A 27,543-nucleotide genomic window follows, 5' to 3' on the forward strand; every position below is an offset into this window, starting at 1 on the left:
TTAATTGGGGGAGTGATGCTCTGCGTTCTTGGTGCCTGGGGGGGCACAGTGGCAGGGCTTCTAGTGTCATGGCCCCACCGGTGGACCTCCTGATGGCACTTAGTTTTTTTGGCCACTGTGTGACACAGTGTTGGACTGGATGGGCCATTGGCCTGATCCAACATGGCTTCTCTTATGTTCTTAAACGCATGAAAAATACACAAAACACTAATAATGCATATGACACAGGGTTGTTCTAGCCCGGCCCAGGACTTCAGAAGGTATTTGGGATGTATGCTTCTGGGACCTGTCCAGAGACACACAGGTGCGTGGTGTCTAAACCTCAGAAGAGTGTGTGTTCCAAACTGAAGCACAGACAGCTTCAAGAGGGGAATGGATAAACATACGGAGCAGAGGTCCATCAGTGCCTATTAGCCACAACTTATCCTTGGAATTCTGTCTGGGGCAGTGATGCTCTGTAGTCTTGTGCTTGGATGGGGGGCACAGTGAAAGGGCTTCTAGCCCCACTGCTGGACCTCTTCATGGCACTTGGGTTTCTTGGCCACTGTGTGACACAGAGTGTTGGACTGGATGGGCCATTGGTCTGATCCAACATGGCTTCTCTTATGTTCTTATGAAGGCAAATGCAATCTTTGTTGTTGTTCAGTTGCATAGTCGAGCCCGACTCTTTGCGACCCCGTGGACAAAGTCACCCCAGGCCCTCCTGTCCTCTACCACGCTCCGAAGACTGCCCGATGCAGTCTACTGCACTCCAAAACCTGTACAGTCATTCCCTATTTCTCTCCCTCCTTCCCTTCGCACACAAACTGTGGCCTCGGCCCAACTAATTAAGCCAGGATTTCAAGGCCAGAGATCTCCAGAGCAGAGTCCGACTGGGTCAGCAGGTTCCAAGGGCATCGTGGAATTAACAACATCTAATTGAGACGGGGCTAGAACAAATGAAGCCCATTATTCAGTGGACACTAGAGCAACACCACTTGTCGAAGCAGAAAAAAAACGAGAGAAAGTACACACACATAAACACAAACATGCCTCTCCCAAATCATCCAAAAGCGATGCTACAAATTACTTGTGATGAGGTCTCCCCTCATCTTTAATTTCACTTAGCAGCAATAGGGGAGGGGGGACATACTGGAACAGCCCTGGAGGAGAAATATCCATCTCCTGAAGAATAAGCAGCAGTGTCTGGGAAGGCAGAATTTAGATCAGGAACAAGACAGAGGTGGGAAGGGCTTTTTTTGCAGCAGGAGCTCCTTTGCATATAAGCCTACACCCACCCAATGTAGCCAATCCTCCAAGAACTTACAGGGCTCTTCTTAAAGGGCCTACTGTAAGCTCCAGGAGGATTGGCTACATCGGGGGGGGGGGGGGGGGTGTAGCCTAATATGCAAAAGAGTTCCTGCTGGAAAAATTAGTCCTGTAGGTGGGAAATGGTGGACAATCCCCCCAATCAGCAGGTGGTGGTAGACCCCCATTATAATCCACTGCTAAGGAGGTAACTTTGACACACACCCCTCCATCTGAGTAAAAAGCCAGTTCATCAAATGGGAAAAACAAACAAACAGGTTTATTGTAGCCTTTGCCCTGACAGAGCATGTCCTACATAGACAGAGGAAGATAAACAAAAGTATGATATAGACCCATCCAGCATTCTACCACCTTGGTCTGCGCAATGGGTAGACTAACTCTCAGGGACTTTTCTGACACAAACTTTGCAGCACGGTAGCTGCAGTCACACAACTCCTTCACCCAGAGGATCTGACTGGATGAATGTCAAATGCCACTTGGGTTGGGGTTTCCTCCAAGTCATGATTTTATATATGACCTAATCAGATCCTAATGCTCAGTGACATCAGAAGCCTCAGAACAAATGAGAAGATGCAGGGGTGGCCAAACTTGCTTAATGAAAGAGCCGCATAGAATTAACGTCAGATGTTTGAGAGCCTCAGGGCATGAACGTCAGATGTTGGAGGGAGGGAGGGAAGCAAGGAAGGTTCAACTTTAAATGCACTATCCAATTAATTTGTTGGCTTGAAGAAGTGATTTAAAGAGAGAAATGTCTTCTCCAAGCTGGCCGAAGGGGCTTTGAGAGCCACGGTTTGGCCATACCTGATCCACAGTGATTCCTACTCTGTCCACAGTGTCCTGATTTCCAGGAGGGGCAAGACTGACATGGGAACAAGAGACTTTATGGACTTCTGCTCGTGTGGTCCAGGACATCTAACATTACATGCACTAAGAGCTGCTAGATCAAGCAATCAGCAGAAAGGCTGGTAGCAAGGGGAGGTGCATTTGACATCAGCCATCAGACTTCCAGGGTAACTCTAGGAATCCCTGAAAACACTATGGTAAAGGTATAAGAGTTTCCAGTGAGTCCTAGTCCTACCAAATGTAGCTTCGGGTGATGTAGTGACATCAGCAACATTTTATTCATTTTATTTTCATCCTGCTGCTAATTGGAGCAACAGGAGACAACAGGGCTTATAGGCAAGAGGCCTGACAAGCCTACTTGTAGCCCTTATTTTTGTTGAGGAAGCATCCTGTGAGACTCAGAAACTTACAGCATATATTCCTAACACCAGTATATTTATATTCTGAATAGCAGCAGAAAAACCTTACCATTTTTTTATTTCTTCAAAAGGGAAGAGGGGGAGAAGAGAAAAAATCACCAAGTTTTTTCAAATAGTTAATGAAATGAAACAGGTGCTAGCAAACACAATGCAACAGCATAATTAAACACCACCTTCTCCTCTTGGTTGGCTCTGTCTCCCTTCTCCCAAGTTCATGCCAGAACCACAAGTGACAGCTGCTAATCATGTTATTTAATGCAGGAATGGCAGATGTTCAGGAATTACAGTGATGTGATCTGGGTAAGAACCCAGATTTCTTTTGTTTTAAAGGCAACACTAGCATCACTAACAGGAGTTTTCTGTCCAAACACAAAAGGCAGCCTGATCCGTGCCACACACACAATTTAAAGGAAAAGCACAACTTTCAGTCACTCAGCCCTATACAATGCACTTTTTTTAAAAAAAAAAAATCACATTTAAAAAATAACTGGGAATTATATTGTACAGTCAGGGGTCATTTTGCAAAAACAAAATAGGTGGTGGAGCTCATCCAGGGATTTATGCAGCTGGGGAGGAGGAGGGGAAACCCTCAGAAGCTGCACTCCTATGAGCTCCTACTGAATTCAAGGCCTGCGTATGGTTAATATCCAACCCATGGATCAGTCGAAGCCCAGAGCAGCATTATGGATAGGGGGCAATCTCCAGCCCAGAGTCCCACTGATGTGAAGGTCAATTCCTCCCCCCCTCCCCGCACCCTGATCCAGCTTCAATATCAGTGGGTTTTCCCTTTCCTAACTGGCCCCTTCCCTCCAGCCTAGATCCCTCCTGTTCTCTTCGTCCCCCCCAGCCCCCCCCCGCCTCAGGCGATCGTTGCTCTCGCCAGTTTAAGTTAACATTAATAATTAAACAAAGCCGAGAAAGAGATACCGGCGCAGCAATTGTCCTCTGCTACAATGCAGAACATGTCTTTGAAAGGGGAAAAAAAAGCCTGCTCTATCTCAACGTAAAGAAAACAAGCAAACCAATTCCCTATTTCATATGTTACCCCGTGCCAGCAATCAGGACAAGAAGTTTGTTACTCAGCTGAACAAGGAGAGAAATTATCCCACATACACGCATACACAAATAACTGCTAAGTAATAAAGGAGAGGCAGAGATGACAAAGCAAAAACCTCGATAAGCAAAACCCAACAGCTTTACAAATCAGCTTGCCTAAGTGGCGCCCGCTTTATACCAAAAGCCCTCGGGACGGTGTCTTAACCTGCCAAATTTGCTACCCTATTGGGGCTGGAAGAGGGGGGGAGGCAACTATTTTAAGCCTAATTAACATGAAGTTTGCAAGAATGCAAATACTATTTTTTTTTATTGAGACATAAACCAAAATGCCACGACATTTCTTCCATCCATTTATCATAAACAAGTTAATTACTGTGTAACAAATGGGCACCCGCTGGATTCTCCGCGTTCGGAAGGAAGCAAGAGAGCTGAGTCAGGCAGAGAAGACGAACCACAAAGTAGTAGTTAATAGCTTATGGCGTACTTATAATAAAACAATGACTCTGTGAAAGTTTTTTGTTGTCAAATTAAGGCTAAGCCATTTCCATTGGAATAACTCAATTATAAAGTAGTCATTATCTGTTTAACTCAATTCCAACCAGGAAGAAAAAGCTGAAAGCAAATCCTTTCTTAAAATCTTGAGGCAACGCAAGGAGTCATCATACCCACAAGAGGACTGAAGGGAAGGCAAGCCGAGCAGCTAAGAGCAGTAATGCTGTATACTGTTCACGATACCATTTTTTAAACAAACTGTTCACTACGCTTCAGCTTCCAAAATCTAACTTATATCACAAGTGGTTATATATTTACCTTCCTCACACCAGGCGTTTTGGGGGCTGGCTTAGCATCATGGCCCTCAACCAGGGATTTTTTTTGTAGAAAAAGCCCAGCAGGAATCATTTGCATATTAGGCCACACCCTCTGAAGCCAAGCCAGCAGGAACTGCATTCCTGTTGTTTCTGCTCAAAAAAAGCCCTGCCCTCAACACCACACATGCAAACAACCATGCCTGTGCTTATTTTTGGTACTACAGTCTCAATATGACAAGCCAGTGAAAAGCCTTTTTAGGAAGACTTTGAAAGCAAGCAGCTAAGAAATTGCATACAATTCTAATACAAGAAATGGCATACAACAATAAAAATTTCTTCAACTATATTAGAAGCAGGAAACCAGCCAGGGAGGCAGTGGAGCCCTTGGATGACCAAGGGGTAAAAGGATTACTGAGAAGCTGAATGCATTTTTTGCCTCAGTCTTCACTGTGGAAGATGAGAAGTGTTTGCCCGCTCCAGAACCACTAATTTTGGAAGGGGTGTTGAAAGACCTGAGTCAAATTGAGGTGACAAGAGAGGAGGTCCTACAACTGATTGACGAATTAAAAACTAATAAGTCACCAGGTCCGGATGGCATACATCCAAGAGTTCTGAAAGAACTCAAAGTTGAACTTGAGGATCTCCTGACAAAAATATGTAATCTTTCATTGAAATCTGCCTCCGTTCCTGAGGACTGGAAGGTAGCAAATGTCACCCCCATCTTTAAAAAGGGTTCTAGAGGAGATCCGGGCAATTACAGGCCAGTCAGTTTGACTTCAATACCGTGAAAGTTGGTAGAAAGCATTATCAAGGACAGAATGAGTAGGCACACTGATGAACACAAGTTATTGAGGAAGACTCAGCATGGGTTCTGTAAGGGAAGATCTTGCCTCACTAACCTGTTAGAGTTCTTTGAGGGGGTGAACAAACATGTGGACAAAGGGGACTCAATAGATGCTATTTACTTTGACTTTCAGAAAGCTTTTGATAAAGTTCCTCATCAAAGGCTCCTTAGTAAGCTCAAGAATCATGGAGTAAAAGTTCAGGTCCTCTTGTGGATCAAAAACTGGCTAATTAATAGGAAGCAGAGAGTGAATATAAATGGGCAGTCTTTGCAGTGGAGGACAGTAAGCACTGGTGTGCCTCAAGGCTCAGTACTGGGTCCCATAATCTTTAACTTGTTCATTAACGATCTGGAGTTGGGAGTAAGCAGTTAAGTGGCCAAGTCTGCAGATGACACTAAATTGTTCAGGGTGGTGAGAACCAGAGAAGATTGTGAGGCACACCAAAGGGATCTGTTGAGGTTGGGTGAGTGGATGTCGTGGCAGATGCGGTTCATTGTGGCCAAGTGCAAAGTAATGCACATTGGGGCCACGAATCCCAGCTACAAATACAAGTTGATGGGGTGTGAACTGGCAGAGACTGATCGAGAGATCTTGGGGTCGTGGTAGATAACTCACTGAAAATGTCAAGACAGTGTGCGATTGCAATAAAAAAGGCCAACGCCATGCTGGGAATTATTAGGAAGGGAATTGAAAACAAATCATCCAGTATCATAATGCCCCTGTATAAATCGGTGGTGCAGTCTCATTTGGAATACTGTGTACAATTCTGGTCACCGCACCTCAAAAAAGATATAGCATTGGAAAAGTCCAGAAAAGGGCAAGTAGAATGATTGAAGGCTTGGAACACTTTCCCTATGAAGAAAGGTTAAAACACTTGGAGCTCTTTAGCTTGGAGAAAAGTCGACTGCAGGGTGACATGATAGAGGTTTACAAGATAATGCATGGGATGGAGAAAGTAGAGAAAGAAGTACTTTTCTCCCTTTCTCGCAATACAAGAACTCGTGGGCATTCAATGAAATTGCTGAGCTGTCAGGTTAAAACAGGTAAAAGGAAGTACTTCTTCACCCAAAGGGTGAGTAACATGTGGAATTCACTGCCACAGGAGGTGGCAGCAGCTACAAACATAGGCAGCTTTAAGAGGGGATTGGATAAAAATATGGAGCAAAGGTCCATCAGTGGCTATTAGCCATGGTGTGTGTATATATGTGTGCGTGTGTGTATATATATACACACACAAATATATATTGGCCACTGTGTGTGACAGTGTTGGACTGGATGGGCCATTGGCCTGATCCAACATGGCTTATCTTATGTTCTTAAGAATGCAATAAAGTTGGACAGCAGAGTTCACAACCAAAAGCACTGAGTCATGTCTTTCACACAACTCCAAGTCCACAACACACAGATTTCCAATACGGCAAAGGTTTGACCAAAGCAGATGTGACATTTTTGAAAGAAAAGCATCTGGGTTCCCCTGAACCAACTAACTTTCCCAGGTCACAGTCCCGCAACATCTGTAGGGACTGCCATAGGCAGGCAAAATAACCCCCTTCAGGGCCAATTCAGCTTGGGAAAATGGTGCAGGAGGAAGCCAGGAAGCCCTGCTCATGCACACTGCAGTTCTGAGCTGAATTGGGCTCTCGCTAATTTTTAAAGTGACATTCCCCACAGCTGCTGTGTGGCTGTAGGGGAAACTGATCAGACTCTCTACAAAATTATCAAATCTGGCTCAGTCCTAACCTGGAGGGTCAGAAAGACAGTTCTCAACTTGGAAAGCTAACTTCAGTACCTAAAGACGACCAGATCATCACCAAGCGACTAGCTGGGGCAATCATCTTTAAAAGTCCCGCCTCTCCTCCAGAGCTCAGAACCAATCCTTGCGATTTAGGCCACAGACAAATTTAAGGATTGTCAGTCAACTAGAGCCTATAGAGATTCACTGGACGTGGGTGGGGGAAGGAATAGTGACTCAGCCTCAGTTTAAGAAGGGTGAAGAAACCTGTTTCACTTTTGGACAGGGATTTCATGGCTCTGGAAAGGCGTCTCAGCTTAGCCAGGCTTTTTGGCTTTTAAAAACAGGGATTGGGGGTCAGTTCATGGAAGAAAATTTATTTTAGTGGTACAAATAAGTATCCTGTTAAAGGCCCACCATTCCTAACTGGTGTGTGTAAGTTCTGTGGTGAGAGAAAAGATCAACCTTGAACCTGCTGAAGCTAACTTGTCCAGGAAAAGAGGGAATCAAATCTCCACCCAGGGGTTATTTACTTGATTTGAAAGACAGCTTTTACTTTACATATCTAAGTTATCCACACATCATTTTTACCTTATAGTAAACTTTATTTTCTGTTAAATCAACCTTTGTTATTCATTTTCATCTGTGTCTCGTCTGTCAAGAAGAAGCAAGCAGAGGTCTCTGTTTACCTCACATATAAGTACAACCATAGCCTAAGCACATTTCCAAATAAGAGACCTTTAGGGAGCTCACCGCTTACACTATGCGGAGAGGCTGTGGCTCAGCGGAAGAGCCTCTGCTTGGCTTGCAGAAGGTCCCAGGTTCAATCCCCAGCATCTCCAGTTTAAAAGGACCAGACAATTGGTGATGTCAAAGACCTCTGCCTGAGACCCTGAAGAGCTGCTGCCAGTCTGAGTAGACAATACTGATCCAGTATAAGGCAGCTTCATCTTGTGGCCCCCTTTTTATTTGACTGCAGGCAGCTGAGGTACAAAGAATCTACAGGAGAGGCGGGGGAGGGGGATTGTATTCTCTTCAGCCCAGAAGGCAGTTGCCTCAGTGCCCTTCCCAGGGCTTTTTCTGTAGCAAGAACTCCTTTGCCTATAAGGCCACACAATCCTTGGAGCTTACAGCAGGCCCTGCACTAAGAGCCCTGTAAGCTCTTGGAGGATTGGCTACATCGGGGAGGAGGGGTGGCCTAATATGCAAAGGAGTTCCTGCTACAAAAAAAGAAGAAGCCCTGAACTGAAATATTTGATTGGGAGAATCAACTGGTTTCAGTATTATGATGTAACCCGCCCTGAGCCTGTTCTACAGAAGAAGATGAAAGAGACTGCAGATTTATACCCCGTCCTTCTCTCTGAATCAGAGACTCAGAGCGGCTTATAATCTCCTATATCTTCTCTCCCCATGGGAAGGGTGGGCTAAAAACAGAATAAAATAAAAATAAATAATATTGCGCAAAAAACATTTTATTGGAATAATACTTGAAAAAATAAAGATAATATACCACATCCTTCCCTCATATTGTTGGTGTGTGTGAAGTGCCATCAAGTCGCAGTCGACTTATGGTGACCCCACAGGGTTTTCAAGGCAAGAGACCTTCAGAGGCGGTTTGTCATTGCCTGCATCTGCATAACAACACTGGACTTCCCCTGCCCTCACCCCACAGCCACCACAGTAGCCAAGTGGGATTAAAAGTTCACAAACGGAGAGTAAACTAAGCATCCAGTACCCAGAGACTGCAGTTGACTACCAGCCAGGTAAGAGCTGTTCGTGGACCATTTCCTATGAATCGGAGTATCAGATCTCAGTTGCCTGTCTATGCAACCCATCACCACCACAGCAGTTGACAGTGAACATCACCTAATTACTTACAGAATGAGGGAAACGCTTCCTTTTGTTTGCCCGGAACTTACTGTTAATCAGTTTCACTGCATGACTCTGTTCTGGTTTTTGAAGACACAGCACAATTTCTCTTTTTACGTTCTCTGCACCATTAAAACTATTAATGGTGCACAGAACATTTTTTTTTAAAAAAAAAGTGTCGGCAGCTCTTCTTACAGACTCAATCCTATGCAGGCTGGCTCTAAAGAAAGCCCCACTTGGAACGCTTACTCCCTACAAGCACAAGGAATCCTGCGCATGCCTATTCAGAAGTAAGCCTCACTATACTAAATGGAACTTGCTTCCACAGGGCTTTTTTTGTAGCAGGAACTCCTTTGCATATTAGGCCACACCCCTCTTATGTAGCCAATCCTCCAAGAGCTTTCAGGGCTCTTAGTACAGGGCCCCCTGTAAGCTTCAAGAGGATTGGCTACATCAGGGGGGCGTAGCCTAATATGCAAAGGAGTTCCTAATACAAAAAAAGCTCTGCTTCCTAAAAACCAAGACTAGGACTGCATTTTTCATCTCTTCCATGGCTTTTTTTTAAGCAGGAATGCAGTTCCGGCTGGCTTGGTGTCAGGGGGTGTGGTCTAATATGCAAATGATTTCCTGCTGGGCTTTTTCTACCAAAAACAGCCCTGATCTCTTCTGTATTAAAAAGCCTCAAATGGTAAGATGCTTCATCAGTGGATTGTTCCTGTCCTTTTTTCCTCCAGTTTTATCACTTTTTTTTTCTGAGATGGAGCCCACACAGATATACACAAATAGCCCACATAGAAACACACCACACATACGTAACAGCGTCAATTGCTGCAAATTCCCCCAATACTTATTTTGTTTTTTTCATTCACACTGTACACTGAGCAGCTATTTTTCAGCACCGTTCCACTAGGTCCTCTCCAATAACAGGTGCAATGCTGAACAAACAGGACATGTGAATTTCAGCCTCACAAACCAGAGCTTTACTCAGGGTTATGCAGCCTGAGAACAAGTCTTCACCCAGTCAGTTTTAGCTTGGCTTTATAAGGCCTTGTAAATCTCAAGACCAAACCAAAAATATATATGTACCGTATTTTTCGGACCATAAGACGCACTCCCCCCCCCAAAAAAAGTGGGGGGAAGTGTGTGCGTCTTATGGTCCGAATACTAAAAGATGAGGGGGGGAGGGGCCTGCAGCCACCGGGAGACAAGCGGCGAGATCGCTCCCTCCGCCCCCATTGCCAACCCAGCACTTCGCAAGGACCAATCTCGCTGCTTGTCTCCCAGCCAGGCGTGCTTCCCCCGCGCCTGCGTGCCTGGCTGGGAGACAAGCGGCGAGATCGCCCTCACCACAAATCCAGCACTTCGCAGGCGCCGGCATGCTTCTCCCACGCCTGCGTGCCTTGCTCCAGCTGTGCGGCCCCCGGCCGAGGCGGCCCAAAGGCTGCAATGGCACCCGCATCACCAAAGATGGCCATTTGCGCACGTAGATGAAGGTGCGTCTTATGGTCCGGTGCGTCTAATCGTCCGAAAAATACGGTATATCTATATCTGTTGGCACTCTATACACTGCTCCATAGCTCCTTCCCCAATTCCTACTGGACTTAATCAGGGCTCACTATGTAGCAGCAGCTCCTTTGAATATTAGGCCACACACCCCTGCTGTAGCCAATCCTCCAAGAGCTTACAAGGCTCTTCTTACAGGGCCTACTCTAAGCTCTTGGAGGACTGGCTGCATCAGGGAGATGTGGCCTCTTATGCAAAGGAGCTCCTGCCTCAAAGTGAGACCTGGACCTCATCAAGGCATTTTTAGCAGGAATACACAGGAACGCAGTTCTGGCTGGCTTGGAGTCAGGGCGTGGCCTAATATGCAAATGAGTTCCTGCTGGGCTTTTTCTGCAAAAAAAAAAGCCCTGGACCTGATATTATGTGCTCTACCTAATAATATAGTACCATACCCTTTGACTGACGGGTGACAGTGTACTACCAATGAACAATCAGTCATACTTTTCTATGGATGCCAAATCCAGTAGAATGTGTTGATTTCAATGCACAAATGTCACACAGATGGGAAGAAGAGAGGAAAGTGTTGTGTGTCTCAGACATACCAAGTGTTGGGAAATAAAACTGAAATGAAACCTTGGAGAACTAACAAGTTCCCTGCCTCAACAGAAGCCAGGAAGACAGTATGCATGCATGCGGTTGTTTCTAGAGCAGCAGATTTAGCACAGATATTGAACATGTTAATTAGAGATATTTGTCTCACAATGATAAACAGCAGCACGTATTTTGGCATACAAGCTCCAAAAGGTGCAAAACAGATTTTGCAAGCTATTGGCAAACAAAATAATCGCACATGTTTAAGTAAGGACCAACAATAAAAATTGCTTTTGTTTGTTTTTCTTCCCTCCCCCTCCCCCCAACAACTAGCAAGAAGTGCCAGAGTTCATCTTGGATTGACTTAGCACAGTTCTCACAATGCCCAGGGCTTTTTTTGTAGCAGGAACTCCTTTGCATATTAGGCCACACACCTCTGATGTAGCCAGTTCTCCTGGAGCCTACAGTAGGCCCTGTACTATGAGCCCTGAAAGCTCTTGGGAGGACTGGCTACACCACGGGTGTGTGGTCTAATATGCAAAGGAGTCCCTGCTACAAAAAAGCCCTGAAGCTGCCTTTTAAAATGCTGACTTGCAAAACTTCCCATGGCTAAACTGGCCTTCTATTTGTAAGGTTTAAATTATGCACACTCTTTTAAAAAAAAAATCTGACTGTACACTGCCTTGAACTACCAAAAGAAAAACCGTTTTTGGTGAAAAAAATTAGCTCAAGCGTAAAACTTTATCTTTTTTTATTTTTACCATCCCCTTAAAGGTGTATTTTTACAAGCCCTGTTGGGGAACTCCCACTCATCACAGCCAAGTCTCACAGAAATGACTTCCCACTGGACCATGGCAGCTGTCATTTACTCTATCATCGTATTGTGCTCCAACATATCAGTGTTGCTCTAGTGGCATTTCCTATCATTCAGCGAGTTGGGAGTCCTACATGTACATTGTGGTTATTGGCTTCCTGTTCAGTATCTATAGCTCACTGCACACACTTTCTGATTTCAAACCATTTAACAAAGTCATTTGTAAGCCCTTTGTTTTCTGAAAGGTTCTGTGGAACATCCCGACGAATAAATATACCAATGCCAGATGTACATATGTACATTCCCCCTCCTCCAGGAGAAACTTCCAATGGATTATACTTTTAGCCGAATTGCTAGAGTCTCCTCTTTTTGATGGGGGAATTAGCAAGAGGTAGACTTAGGCAGAGCTATTTTTAAGCAGGATTCTCACACCAATAATACGAAGGAAATAGTAATGCTGCCTTATACAGAATGAGTCCATCAGAGTCCATCAAAGACGTAGTTGTCTACTCAGTCTGGCAGTGACTCTTCAAGATCTCAGACTGAGAGGTTTTTCCACATCATCTACTGCCTGATCCGTCTTGTGGGGGATTGAAAGAAAATAGTTTAAAATGTTTACTTTTAAAAATATGTTAATAATACGTATACACATAAGCAATCACAGGGGTTTTTGTAGAAAAAGCCCAGCAGGAACTCATTTGCATATGAGCCACACATCCTGATATCAACCGTGCTTAACACAGGGAGGGACAGTGGCTTTGGGAGGGGATGGTGGTTCAGTGGCAGAGCATCAGCTTGGGAAGCAGAAGGTCCCAGGTTCAATCCCTGGCATCTTCACTAAAAAAAGGTCCAGGCAAATGAAAAAACTCAGCTTGAGACCCTGGAGAGCCACTGCCAGTCTGAGTAGGCAATACTGACTTTGAAGGACCAAGGGTCTGATTCAGTATAAGGCAGCTTCATATGTTCAAACAGAAAAAGCCCAGCAGGAACTCATTTGCACATGGGCCACACCTCCTGGTGCCAAGCCAGCCGGAACTACATTCCTGTGAGTTCCTGCTCCAAAAATGCCCTGAGCAATCACAAATACACACACAATCAAGAGGCTAAGGAAATCAGGGGTGAGGAATGGAGACTTTTAGGAATTATTACAGAGGTGATATTTACCTAATCCAGATGTGCAGAAGTCCATGTAGAAATTAAAGGTGGGGACATGCGCAGCCATCGTGCCATGTCTAGGAGGCCCATTTCTTAAAGTAATGGGGGTGTGACCTGTCTATGTACACCCAATTGCTGAACATAATGGGGAGTGGCCATGGCTCAGTGGAAGAGCCTCTTTGCATGCAGGAAGTCCCAGATTCAATCCCCCACAAGACAGATCAGGCAGTAGATGATGCAGAAAAACTTCTCAGTTTGAGATCTTGAAGAGTCACTGCCAGACTGAGTAGACAACTATGTCTTTGATGGACTCATTCAGTATAAGGCAGCATTACGTATATTGACACTTCATCATACTGGAGCTCTGAACCACTTTGTGAAAAAGATAAGGCTCCCATGATCCCCATGGACTACCTGCACAAACCTACCAACTTCATTTTGCTATTCTCTAATATTCTTGATATTGTCATGGCTTGTGTGGTGTTTCAATGCACAAATATTTTGTGTGTTTCTTTGTTCTAATGTAAGGAGTCATGTGTGTGACTGTAGGTTAACATGTAGCCCTCTGGAGTCAGAAAGAGAGGGCTGGATGGCTGAGTGCAGGGCTCATTTTGTAGAAGGAGCTCCTTTGCATATTAGGCCACACCTCCCTGATATAGCCAATCCTCCTGGAGCTTACGGTAGGCCCTGTACTAAGAGCCCTGTAAGCTCTTGAAGGATTGGCAACATCAGGGGGCATGGCCTAATATGCAAAGGAGCTCCTGCTACAAAAGGAGCCCTAGATGAATGAAATGTGCTATGATTGGATAGTGTGCCTAAGGGGCGGAGCTGACTGGGGTGTTCAAGGAGGTTTTATGTGAGAGAAAAGTGCAGTGTGAGTGTACGAGCAGGAAGAGAGCTGAGTGTGTGAAGACTGAAGTGCTGAGAGAGATCTGTGTTCTCTGTGGAAGTTATTAGCCTAAGAGGCAAGTTAGGGAATTAAGCTTTGTAGACATTATTAGTCTAAGCAGCCAGTGAGAAAACCAGCCTTTGTGGCTAGGTCTATTTAAGAACCTTTACTGAAATGAGACCTATACCTACCTGAAGCCATTATGCTTATGTACCTCTCTGAAACCATTCTGGTTATGAACCACACAGCAACCATCACACTGGTATATTCTAAATAAACTTTATGTTCAAGAGAAAATAAGTGTTTTATTTTGAGTAAAAATTCCATTTTACATCAGAGCCACCCACTGGTACTGACTGTTCTGTAATTTTAGCACATATAATTAAGAAAACTTTGTTCTTTGGGTCCAAATAAGAAGTATGAGGCAATGGCTTTTGGTGGCAGTGAAAATAAGTAGGAAACACTAAAGGTAAGGAGGCAACATAACACACATCACCTCAGAACACTACAGAGAGATACTTTTACAGGTGTAACATATAAGGGATCTCAGAAAACAACAAAAATGTTTCAGTTTGCTTCCCATGTTTCAGGTGGTTTATGCTTGTATTTTCAACATGGAGTCTGGCACAATAAGTTTAAAAGCCCAAAAGAAACAATGAAGTCCCTTCAGCCACTTTTTACAAATTCCTCCCTGTCAAGTGCCCTTGCCATGTAATAATCTTTGTTGTGAAAGAGTGTTTTGTTATGCTTGTTGTAGTGAACTGTATTCTCTGTAACAGAAACAAGAATGTTGGGCCCCACACTCTGACACAGCACAGACGGTCTCTCAAGGTCATCTTTATCTGATGGTGAAGACCTCTGTGATCTACAAACTGTTTTATACCTAACTTTTCTGTGAGAACTGACTGTAACTGCCAATATTTCCTCTAAGCTGTAGAGTCTTGTGAGCAAAAATTCTACTTTGTGAGCTACTGCCATTTAAGTTGTGAGTTACTGCATAAATTAGTTTGCTCTGGGCGGGGATGGAATTCTAGCAGAGCTCCATTGCATATTAGGCCACACACCCCTGATGTAGCCAATCCTCCAAGAGCTTACAATGTTCTTTTTTGTAAGCTCTTGGACAATTGGCTACATCAGGGTTGTATGGCCTAGTATGCAAAGGAGCTCCTGCTAGAATTCCACCCCTGGCTCTGAGGTCATTTTTCCTGAGCTAAGACAAAAATGTGTGTGCTGGATGCTAAAACACTGCAGTTAGCTCACACTAACTCAGCTTAGAGGGAACACTGGTAACCGCCAAGGTGTGCTTTTAGAGTCTGAATTTAGGTGGGACACCCTAATGGTCTCAGATAAGGCATATAACCTGTGCTGTCTTCCTGATGCTGTTAGTTCTGACAAATTCATGTAAAGTTCTGTTCTGTCTATCAATAAAGGAACTTACCCAGACACCCTGGAGAGCGTTTTCAATTGATGATAGCTACAGAGCTGACACTCCCAAATCAGCAGAAATTAAACATGCTACCAAACTCTTAAGGTCCATGGATTTCAGTGGACTTGGGGATGCTCGCATCCACACTGCCCAAAGTACACAAGGCCTAAGCAGAAAAGAAAGTTGAAGTCTTGCTTGATGAGAATAAGGTTCATAGGCAAGACCATATGCAGAGCACAATTTGCTCTTGATCCCAACCCAGGAGGCTTGTCTTGTTCATAACAGAAACTGATGGAATTCATATTCACTTAAGTTACTTGAAGGGCTTACTGTGATCTAACTTCCTGTCCATTTAAAGATCACAATCAGTTGATGTACAAGACGATGGGTTTTCTGCAAGCTTTCGCTCTGGCACTGCTTTTGCACTCTCTCTGCCAGAGCTTCTGTTCCATCCTTCTTGCCCAGCCAGCTGCAACGCAAGACAATGTCTCAAACCCAAAATTCCCATAAACACACTTCCAGAAAAGCAAGCCAACTGCATTATTGTCTGCAAAGATGAAGAGGCAAGATAAACACTGTCAATCACAGTGCATTTCTTAAAAGAAGGGGAATGGAAGCCAAGAAGCAAAGACATTCATTCACCATGAAAGTGACCCAGCAGCAACAAAGAGGATGCCTAACCTGGGCAGGTAAATGGCTTCTTTCTCAACTGTCACCTGGGGTAAGGAAGGACTCCTCTGGGCAAACAAGCAGGAAGAGTTGAGAGTTGGAAGTGAAGAGGTTCTCCTCACCCCCCTAATTTTATCCGCTAGTGAGCCAAAGATTGAAGCAAGCATCTTTTGGCAAGTAAGACTTGACATGTGCTGCTAACTTTTGTTGACATACATGCAAGACCAAATTAGCCACCAAGCCCACAGATGAGCATTCCTCCTCTTTAAAGCAGGATTACCCCACTGAATAAATAGCATCTGGGACAACTGATAGAGAAGTACGGCTTCCTCAAAACGGCTAATGAACTTGGTGTGTTAATGTCAAGATCAGCAAGCAGAATGACAAGAGGGGAAAACATCTTTGATTGTAAGAATCAAAGCAGCTGAGCTCCTGACACGACCAAGGGCTAGCTCAGGGTCTATCGATATGATAAACACTAAGCAACAAACTATAGCCTAGCAAACAAAGAGAGCCAGAACGCCCACAACTTTCTAAATGAATTAGCAGGAAATGTATCAGACAGTTCAGGTCAGCTTTGGGGTACAAGGGATCTCTTACTACACCACCACCCCACCCCAAGGGAACTGAGCTCACCAACTCACAACCCCACCTCCTTCCCTTTTTTCTCAGTCCTAGCAGGATTGAACCAGCATGATGGGAGACATCAAGTTTTCACTGTTCCTAGCCATGTTATTCATCAGTTTGAGCCATGCAGCTTTCCATAACTGCCCTGGCAGTACTGACGACTCTCCTTATCAACAGTCTCATGCTCCTTGCAAAAACAGAAATTTGCTTCATTGATACCCAGCCCTGGAGCTAAGGGCCGGGGGGATGGGCGCATGGGGGGGTGAGTGCAGAAAACTGGAGAGGTTGGGGCCATCCATCTCTTTCCTGCATGACTTAAAGAGCCTGATCAGCTGATTGGCAGGCCCTATAAATGGTGCAGGAGAGGCACTGGCTGCTCCTGCAAGCCCCTTCCGTGCCATTTAAATCACAAATGAGGGTGAGGCCCTGGATGGGGATAATGGGCCCTAAAATACAGTCAGGGGGCCAGGCCCCATGAGCCCCTAGTTAACTACAGGCCTGTTGATACCCAATTCTCCTCTCCAATGGGGACCCACAGTGGCTTACAACATTCTTCCCTTCTCTATTTCACCCCACACCCACGTGCACAACAACTACAAGGCAAGGCACATTAGGATGAGGGAGTTGGACCGGCCCAAGGTCAGGCAGCAAGCTTCCACGGCAGAATGGGCTTGGAACCTGCGTCTGTCTCCCAGATCCCAGTCTGACATGCTAACCACTGTGGCAAGCTGGCGCGGCACTGCCCCCTTGCTTTCCAAGTTGAATCTGCCTGGCCTCACACAGTCAGTTTCGAGGAGCATTGCAACATTTATTTATTTATGCACGTTATATTTATATCCCGCCCATTCTGTACAGACTCAAGGCAGCTAACAGCATAAAATAAACAGTAAACAAAAACAATATTAAAACAATAAAACGATCAGGTAAATGACTATGGTGCTACTTTCTCACACCCACAGATCCTGGGCAGTAAGTAATAAAAGCGCGATGGATCCAGATGTGGTGGCAGCCCTCTCCCATTAGATGTTATGTGCCATCCGAAACAGTTCAGTCTTGCAGGCCCTGCGGAAACTGTGATAAATCCTGCAGGGCCCTGATGGCTTCTGGAAGGGTGTTCCAAAGTATTGGGGCCGCAACCAAGAAGGCTCTTGCTCTGGTGGAGCTGAGCCTAGCCTCCTTTAGCCCAGGGACACCCAAAAGATTTTGAGAACTTGATCGCAGTGCTCTCTTGGGAACATGTGGGGCAAGGCGGTCCTCAGATAGGTAGGTCCTAGGCCATATAGGGCTTTGAAGGTTAATACCAGGACCTTGAAATGGATTTGGTCTGCAACAGGCAGCCAGTGAAGTAACTCTCAGCACAGGCTGAATGTGCTCCTGACGGGGAAGTCCCATTAGTACCCTGGCTGTAGCATTCTGCATCAGCTGCAGCTTCCGAATCTGAGTCAAGGGCAGCCCCATGTAGAGAGCGTTACAGTAATCGATCATCAACCACTTAACCAGGAAAGCCTCTGATTGGCCGATACAATTAATCCAGGAAGAAGAAAAAGTCACCAAGAAGGGAGGGGGTGTTCTAGAACAGCAACCAAGGAAACAATCAAGTATCAGTATTTCCCAGGGGGTGTACAAAGTCACAACATACCTTAAAACACAAAGCCACGGAACACTCAGACGTGCAAATTATTTGCAAGCGCACATGCCCATGCATTTCTGCATACAAAGACAGCTGGCGTACCACTTCCCCAATGAGAACAGTATCATACCGCATCCAAAACTCTAACAAAGCATTATCCCAGCCGCTAAGCCACATCAACGCATATCTAGGGCCTGTAAAAACACTTCCTCATTTTTTTCCATCGGAGCCGATTTTCTTTTTCTGAAGCATCGTGCTCGTTCCTGGATCTCTAACCTTTCAACAAGTCCTGCGTCACACGTGACGCCCATCTAGCCCAGTGCTGTCTCTGAGCAGCAAGAACCGAAGGCAAGACACAAGAATATAAGGGTGGACAGACAAAGGTGACTCCAACTTAAGCTTGTGTTTCAGTGGGTTGTTCCATCACAGAAGGTCTTCGAAAGAACAAACACCCACCCTGCAAATTGTTCTATTTACCACTGCTAGCCAAAGGTCTCTTCCTGTTTCTATGGTCCAGATCAACTTCATCGGCCCTCAATGGTATCACCAGACAGTCATCTTCAACTGGATTCAAAGCACAGTGACACGGACAGCATGCGTAATTTGGCAACAGATAGCTGTTCCTGTTCGGCTCAGAATCCTCCTCCCATTCAGCTCACACTGATCCTCAGAATACACTCAGGCTAAAGTTCTTATCATGGAAGGTTTAATTATTTTAGCAACTTCAAAGCTGAGTGGGAGCTGTGGGAGGGATGAGATCATGCATCGGGATAATCTGTTGCCCTTTTGGGTTTTAAAGAGTCCACTGTCAAAATCCTTCCCCTCCCCCCCCATGAAAAAAGCAGTTCTAATCCTGCAATTAAAGCTAATTGGTAGCTTCTTCCGGCCTCTGTTTTCATGTTGTCAGTTGGGGCAGTCGTGAAAATGAATGCCACATTTGTGGAACAGAATGTCTGTAGGCTTGTTTACCACATTTCTAACAACAACGTCTGCTTTATCAAGCATTTCAAAGCACCAGATAATTTAAGACGCTTCGAATCCCCAAGGCGAAGATGCTCAGTGGACAGACAGGCGAGAGAACGCAGAAACTTCCGACGAGGAGTGGAAGTTAAAAATATAGCATCGTGCACAGACGGGTGCTGACACAAACCATCAAAATCCTCTCACTTGACCCAGACAATGTGCAAATCAGACAAAAACTCAACATCGTCTCCCAGACATTCAGACACACACTAGTCCGTAAGAACGTCTCCTCTCATTTTGCCACTAAAACATTCCTATTCAGGAAGCACCTGCTGTCCTTAACACCTGTAAGCTCTTTCCTCTTTGCCATCAGAAGCATACAGCACAGATTCCAGTGCGTTCCAAGAACTCTTCCTACCTTTGAGTAACTTCTGCCCTTCCACGATGTTTTGGGAAACCAGAGCTGTGTAATCGTCTTCCGAGAAACCCGGCTTACAAGTGGTCTGACTGTAAGATCCCCATTGTGTGCCTGCAGAGAGCAAAACAAGAACCTTTATGAATTGGAGATGGTATTTCATTGGGGGGCACTCACAGACAATACTCCCTCTAAGCTGTGGATGGTGGCTCAATGGTAGAGCATCTGCTTGGAAAGCAGAAGGTCCCGGGTTCAATCCCCAGCATCTCCAACTAAAAAGGGTCCAGGCAAGTAGGCATGAAAAACCTCAGCTTGAGACCCTGGAAAGCCGCTGCCAATCTGAGTAGACGATACTGACTTTGACGGACCGAAGGTCTGATTCAGTATAAGGCAGCTTCATAATTTCATAATTCTGTGAGCAAAATATTATTACTTCGTGAGATACCGGCATTAAAGTTGTGAGCGAGCAATTTGGCTGCTGCATAAATTAGTTTGCTCTGGAGCCATCCTTCCTGAACTAAGACAGAAATATGTGAGCTGGAGGCTAAAATGCCGCAAGCTAGTTCACACTAACTCAGCTTAGAGGGAACACTGCTCACAGACAGCATGCCAGCGCCTACAAACCCCACAAGCCCGGGCACACAAGCAGTGGTCAACCTGCTGAGCTGATAACATATTTTCAGACCAGAAGTAGGGAGGGAAAGAACCCAACAGCCATGGTAAAAAAAAAAAAAAAACCTACTACTGTTATCAGAGGCGACTGGAAACCTTCTGCCGAAGAGGACTTGGGAAATTACTATGGATACCAGCCTGCGGAATGAAGCACACTGCAATAAATACCACTAACCGTCTCTCGCACCCTAATATCCGTGATCGGTATCAATCAAGCGGCGGTTCAAGAGCTGCATGCAAACCGGTCTCCAGATTCCCACCAAGCTCCCCCCCCCCAAGAAGTCTGCCTTTCTATCACCCTCTTCAGCAACTCTGGTCTCCACAGGAAATAAATAAATTAAAGGCCTCTGGAATCACTGCCGCTGCTTCTAGCAGGATGCTGCAAGGAAGGGAGGGGAAAAAAAAATACACACGCGCAGGCTGTGCCTCCCAGAACAAATCAATGTAGAACTGCTGAGCAATCACCACCTGGCAGGCAGAGAGAGAGAGAGAGAGAAAGAGAGAGGGGAGAGAGAGCCCTGCACGCATCTACGCTTCCCCTGGCTGAGACGCCAAGTGAAATCTAGGAAGGTTAAGAGGGCAGCTCATGATGAGGGGGGCACAAAGAAATCCAGACAGGCTGACAGTTGTCGGCAAAGACACGGGCCCTCACCCGTTTGGGAGCACCATCGAACCCTCCCTTCCCGAAGCTACAGGACCCTCCATCGGATCACACCAGCTTCCTCCCTTTTAGGGAAAAGGAGAGCTCCATTGCTGGCGCTGGTTGGAAGGAAATGCTCCTGCATGCAGGCTGGCTTCCCCCCACCCCCCTCTGAAAAATCCTGGAACAGAAACCGTGGCGGAATAGATTCCACTCTCACCTGGCTTTCTGGATCTATCAGCTTGGTTTCGGCTCCAAGAACATATGGGCAGAAGCACCTGGGAAGCTTATTAGCTGCCGATTTGTAAATATATGCCTGTGGCAAAGGAGGATTGAAGCTTGGAGGGGGGGAATAAGTGATATGGAAGGCATGGGGGGAGTAAGTATCCTTGGGCATGCTTTATTCCCAGGGAGTCTCATAAGATTTGGATGGGGTGTCAGGATAAGTTCAAGGTGGACATGCCCCACAAGGCTAAAGGATCCAAAACCGACTGCTTTAATCAGCCACCACCATAAGGGAAGCTTCAAAGACTTCCTGAGCTCCTACTGATTTGTCTACTCCAATCTGCTCTGCAGAAATAGATTTTTGAAATAATTATGAACTGCGGGAAAGCCACTCCAAACGTGTGCGAGAGAAACAGGGGAGAGAGAGAGAGAACACCAGAGAGTCTGTCTCCCAGCTTTCAGAGGCGCTTACTAAGCAAAAAGCAAGCCAATGTAATCTCGGCTCAAAATCACGCTTTGGAGAGAATGCCAGCAACTGTCTCTGGGAAATGCAGGAGAGCCGCTCTTCTGTGCTCTCCCCGGCTGTCTCCTGGCAAAGACGCCGCGCAATTCGGAAACATTTCAAAAGGTCTGACACCAGATAATAGGAATTGATTTCCCAGCCACCCACCTATTACAATGGAGCCCCTAAGAGGATCACTGCAATCCAGTCATTCAATCCAGTCTTTTATTTTTTAAAGCACCCCCCTCCAAAATGGGGGGGCTTAAAAGCTTAAAATCAGGGGGGGAGGATTTCAGTTATGAACTGGGGCTCCCCAGGCTTCAAAACACAGTGGCTGACTGGCCTTTCCCTGGAAAGAAGCCCCGAATCGGACACATCATGCGGAGAGCAACTCCCAAGAAGTCCTCTGGCACAAGTAACACCAGAGAGTTGCACAGTGGAAGAGCCCTTCCCTGGGGGTGGTCGCAGGCATCCATGAGCAGCCCAGGCGCCAGAATTGAACCACCAGTGTAATTTTAATAAACTTCTAAATGACTTTCAGTGGGGGGGGGGGGGCAAAAAGAGAAGGAACAGCTTTTCTTGTAAGATAGGCTACACTGTGAAATCCAGACTCTATCCAGTGGAAAGATGCTTTTTGCACCTGTTTATAAGCAAATGGGGATGGAAATGCAGGGGGGGGGGGAGAAACCTGGGGCTTTGGAAAACTCCCCTCTCGGTCTCTTTAATTCAACATTGTGGAGTCATATCCCCCCCCCCATTTTAGAAAGCTCCACTTTTTTTTTTTTTCGTGGAGTGGATGGTAAATATACGCACTCCGAATACATACTACACACTGCACAAGAGAAAGCTCCGGCAGCAAGCTACAGTGCCACCATTCAGCGTTTCCAGCTGGAAGAAGGCACCCCTGGCAGTGCAGAGCAATAGTAGCTCTGCTCCCATTTACAAGAAAATAATAACTTTCTCTAGGAATCTCTGTTTTTTTTTTTTTTTTTAAATAATCCCTCCTTATGTGGTGGGGGGGGGGGGAGAGAAGAGACTCAAGCCCTTCTTTGCACCTCGGTCTTAGCTGCAAAGAGACGCACGTTTCCTAAGAGGTGCCAGTTCCAACAGCAAAACTAAAAGGCGGGGGGGGGGGGGGAGAGAGAAATACGGAGAAGAAATCCTCCCCATTCAGCAGGCTGGTTCTCCGCGGCCGAGAGGGAGCCCTCCGTGCGCCGCCCGAGACTTCCGCCGCGCCATGTGAGCCGCGTCCCCGGCTCCAGAAAGCCCCCGGGCCGGGGGGGGAGGGAGAGATGGCGCAGCTCCATTCAGAAGTTCGGACGACTCGCAGGGAGGCCACGGCTATGGAGACGGCCATCTGTCGTCTTCAACGGCGGCCGCCCCCCGGATCGCGGTTGCTTCTGGGCGAAAGCCAGTCCCTGCAACCCCGGAGGGCAACTCGGGGATGCCGGCGAGGGCGCCAACGGCTCCCCGGCAAGCTGGCCCTGGAGAGGGGTTTCCCGTCTAGGTCTCTCTCTCCCCCGTCGGCCCGCAGCTCCGAGCCGGGGCTTCCCTCCCCTGCTTTCAGCCCCCGTCCTCTTGCCGCCTCTGGGGTTTCCCCGCTCTGGGAATTGCATGCAGCGGCCAGAGCCCCGCGCATCCTGCGTCTCTCGCCAAGCCCCAGCGAACATCCCCCGGCAGGCAGGCAGGCAGCACATGCTCCGCAACCCGACACATCAATAAGGAGCGCGGCGTTGCGCCCGCAGCTTTTCTTTGCACCAGCTCGGGAGAGAGCGAGGAGGCAACCGCCGTTCCACCGCAAGCGACAGCCGGGCACACCGCCGGCGCGACGGGAGGGAGGGAGGGGAGGCCACTTCTGAGCCGCATGCAGGGAGACAGGGGCTCCTCTCCAGCCCCGCCGGCGTGCCCAAGCCGCTGCGCGCAAAGCCCGGGAGGGGAAGCCGGAGAGGGCTCGGAGCCGCGCGCTCTCCACCCGGTTCCTCGCCGGCAAGACGCCAAAGCCCCGGCCCCCTGGCTCCGTCGCCCGTGCCGAGCCTGCCAGCGCCGCCCCCTCTTCTCCCGCCTCCCCCCCCTCTCTCTCCGCGGGGCCCCCAACTTACCCGCGCGAAGCCCCCGAAGGAACAGAGCCAGAGAACTTGCAGGAGCATCCCCGCGCCCGGGCGCATCTCCGCGGCTGGCGAGCCGCCCGCCTGCCTTCCCCCGCAGCCCGGGCTGGGCAAGCCCCAGCGCCCCCTTCTCGCCGGGGCCGGCGGCTCGCCCGCCGCCTTGTCGCCGCCCCGAGCCCGGCCAACTCTTCCGCTTCTTCGCCTGCGCCGCCGCGCCGCCTTGCCCCCTCTATTCCTCGCCGCCGCCGCTCTGAACTGCAGGTGAAGCGCTCTCGGGGCTGCTCTCGCCAATCCCCGCCTCCCAAGCCCGGCCCATACGGCGCCGAGCGGCAGCAGGCCGGCCGGCCTTAAAGGAGCCGCCGCCGCCGAAAGGCTCAACCCCTGCGGGGCGCCTCGCCTGCGGGGGGGGGGGGCAATTGGAGGCACCGGGACGGGCTCCCCCTCCCCAACGGTGAGTGGACGCGGCGCCTCCCGCCCCGAAGCCCCTCCGCCGCTTGACTGCGGCGCTAAACCGATCCAGGCGGTTGCACTTTCCGCCGGAGTTGGGAGGGGAGCGCCTCTAAAGGAGCGCGGGCGTGCAAAGATAGACTGGGGGGAGCGAAGCTGGGGGGGACTTGGGTGCCCACTCAAGGCGCGCAGGCTCGGGTTTGCGCAACTGCGCGCCTTTTAGGACCCCTTTTGGAGCAGCGAGCCCAGGGCTGGATTAACGGTCAGGCCAAGCAGGCACTGGTCTGGGGGCCCCCGGGCTCTTAGGGGCCTCCGCTCAGCTCCCCTCTCGTTTCCTCCCTGCTTGCAGCCCTCCCAGCCTGCATGCGCAGCCGGCGACTGAGCCCTTCCCGCCCGCCGCTGGCCTTGTGGCCAAGTTTGCCTCGCTCTGCCTCTCCCCGCAGCTTTGGCGAAGGGGCTTTTGAGAAGGTGGCTGCCGGCTGCAGTGGGGGTAGCGCGTGGCCGGGCAGGTGCTCCAAGTCTGAAAGAAATTGCGAGATCTCGACTGCCTGGAAGAGGCCTCCGCAGGGCATAATCCAGCACTGAGCCAGCCCCCCTTGAACTCAATGGGCTCACTCCAAAGGGAGGGGGCGTGGGCAGTCTCTTTCTCCCCCCCCCCCTAAAGTGGGCTGCATTCGTGCACGGAAGGAAATCTTGGGAGACTTCGGCGTGGCCGGGCCAAAGTAACGGTGCCGCGGAGATTGCGTTGCGCTGCAGCTGCAAGGAGCGCGGCCAAAGCCACCTCCGCCCCCTTCTTGCCTCGGGGTTACTTGCAGCCTCTTCGCCAGCTGCACGCGGCGTTTATTTACGCGGCCCTGCCCTGCATTGTCTTGGGAAGCAGAGCGTGCAAGCGTGGTCAAACACCCCCCACACCTTCTCTGAATGAACAGGAGAATTCTGTCGCCTACTGAAGGGCGACACTTGCTAGGAAACATTTGAACAAAGCAGGAGTCAAGTGGCACCTTTAAGACCAACCAAGTCTTATTGAGAACGTAAGCTTCCGTGTGCTCCCTAAGCACACTTCATCAGACGAGGGGATCAGGCATTGTGGGCTGAAATACATGCAGTTTGTCATTTACGAGTGCAAACTGTGGTCACATGATAAAACAGCAGTGGCTTGGCCATTTGGTCTGGATAGCCATAAAAGGTAATAAAGTCCCCTGCCAATTGGTGTTTTTTGCAAAGGACATGTATTTCCTAGTTGTAGGCTGCCTAATTTACTTATCAGCATCAACTATACATTATAAACATTCTAGGAAACATTTATCGGGGAGGCCAGCGTGTATTTCGCAGGAGGCAGACTGGCCTCCAGTTCTGTTAAACTAGGGGTGGTCAAACTCATTTGTTATGAGGGCCAGATCTGATATAAATAAGACCATGTCGGGCCGGGCCATGTGTGTTACCTGTTTAAGATCAGGTAGCAGAGATATAAACTTTATAAAAGATGCAGACAAACACAAGTAAAGGGTTTTTTAAAAAAAACAAAAACCCTTAAAACATTAGCTCGTGTTGGGCTTAAAGGTGCTTTCTTTGTATCTCTCCCATGCAATCCAGGGAACTGGGCAGAGGAAGCTCTGACTCTTGCCTTTTCTTTCCCAGGGGACCAGGAGAGGGAAAGCCTCAGCCAATGGAGAAAATAGAGGTTTTGCTCTGCAGCTCCTGTGCTGTTGAGCAAGCCTAGCAAAGCAAGCTGTGATGCAGAAGGAAGCAAAAGAGAGGGAGAAGGAAGCAAACGAGCCAGTTGCTTAGGGGCCTGATAGGAGCCCTCCAGGGGCCTGATTCAGCCTCCAGGCCACATGTGTGACACCCCAGTGTTAAACTGACTTGCAAGGCTGCCCCCCCAGCCAAGTATGCAACAGAGGGGACACAACAGCAGGAAAGGAGGAAGACCCAACATGAGATGGCTGGGCTCCAACAAGGAAGCCAGGCCTTCAGTCTGCAAGACCTGAGCAAGCCTGTGAATGATAGGATGTTCTGTAGCAGGGGTGGCCAAACTTGCTTAATGTTAAGAGCTACATGGAATAAATATCAGATGCTAGGGAATTGCAAGATGTGAATGTGGAAGGAAGGAAGGAAAATAGATGGGGAGGGAGAGAGAGGTGGAAAGAAAGCAACTTTAATTTTAAATGCATTCTCTGAGCTGGCTTGGCTTGGAGAAGTGATGTAAAGAGATAAATTCCTTCTCCAAGCCAGCCAACGGGGTGGTGGGGGTTTGAGAGCCACACAATATGCATGACAGAGCCACATGTGGCTCCCGAGCCGCGAGTTTAGCCACCCTGTTCTGGAGCACATTAATTCACAGGGCCACCATATGCCAAAAGCAACTGAACAGCACATAACACTAATTTTGCACTAGACTTTTAATCCTGTTTAGCTCTGTCCCCAAGCTGACATTCTACACTAAAATCATAGAGTCATAGAGTTGGTTTCATTCTAGTTTGGTTCAGTGGTAGAGCATCTGCTTGGCAGGCAGAAGGTCCCCACTCCAGGTTCAATCATTGGCATCTCCAGTTAAAAGGATCAGGTAGCAGATGATGTGAAAAACCTCTGCCTGAGAACCTGATAGAGACTGCTGCCAGTCCGAGCAGACAATACTGATCTTGCTAGACCCATAGTCTAATTCATTTGTTCAGGGCTTTTTATTTTTATTTTATTTTTTTAGCAGGAACACACAGGAACGCAGTTCCGGCTGGCTTGCATCAGGATGTGTGGCCTAATATGCAAATGAGTTCCTGGTGGGCTTTTTTAGCCCTGTGTGGAACAATGATGATGTCAGGATGTGTAGCCTAATATGCAAATGTGTCCTGGGCTCTTTCTGCCAAAAAAAAAAGCCCTGCAATGTGTTCATGTAAATGATATATCCAGGCCTAATTTCATAGGTGCACTTTACAATCTGTGAAGCCGCCTTGTATTGAATCAGGGCATCGGTCCATCAAGGTCAGTATTGTCTACTCAGGACTGGTAGCAGCTTTCCAAGGTCTCAGGCAGAGGTCTTTCCCATCACCTTTTGCCTGGTCTTTTTATCTGGAGATGCGGGACTGAACCTGGGGCCTTCTGCATTCCAAGCAGATGTAATGACCTAACCATGGCCCTTGAATAGGAGCCTTTTTTTGTGATGGTTGAGAAGATTTAGTGCATTGGCTGTGCAAGTACAGAAACAGTCACAGTCTGCAAATATACTTAACAGTGTAACTTCTTTCCAAGGCACATCCTGACCTTGCTTGTGCAGTAAGCTGTGTGGCATTGGTTCCAGTAGAACTGCAAGGGGGAAAAAATGGAGAAAATCTTGGCAAGTTTGCATCAGTTCTCAGCATCTCTGGTACCAAATCCTGATTAGGAATCATAGAGTT

The 27,543-nt window shown here is 47.6% G+C and overlaps 1 protein-coding gene across 1 annotated transcript in view; it reads right to left on the bottom strand.

Moving 5' to 3' along the window:
• The window catches only part of CDH4 (cadherin 4), a 1,291,203-nt gene extending 1,266,477 nt beyond the window's left edge, over positions 1-24,726 (bottom strand). Inside the window, exons 1-3 of the mRNA XM_060232964.1 lie at positions 24,514-24,726; positions 23,702-23,936; positions 19,567-19,677 (exon numbers count right to left, since the gene is read on the bottom strand). Of these exons, the coding sequence (XP_060088947.1) occupies positions 19,567-19,677; positions 23,702-23,936; positions 24,514-24,726 (559 nt within the window). The remainder of the gene's footprint in view (positions 1-19,566; positions 19,678-23,701; positions 23,937-24,513) is intronic.
• Positions 24,727-27,543: the final 2,817 nt, after the last annotated feature.

The sequence above is a fragment of the Heteronotia binoei genome, chromosome 2 (assembly GCF_032191835.1).
Source record: "Heteronotia binoei isolate CCM8104 ecotype False Entrance Well chromosome 2, APGP_CSIRO_Hbin_v1, whole genome shotgun sequence".
Taxonomy (NCBI): Eukaryota; Metazoa; Chordata; class Lepidosauria; order Squamata; family Gekkonidae; genus Heteronotia; species Heteronotia binoei.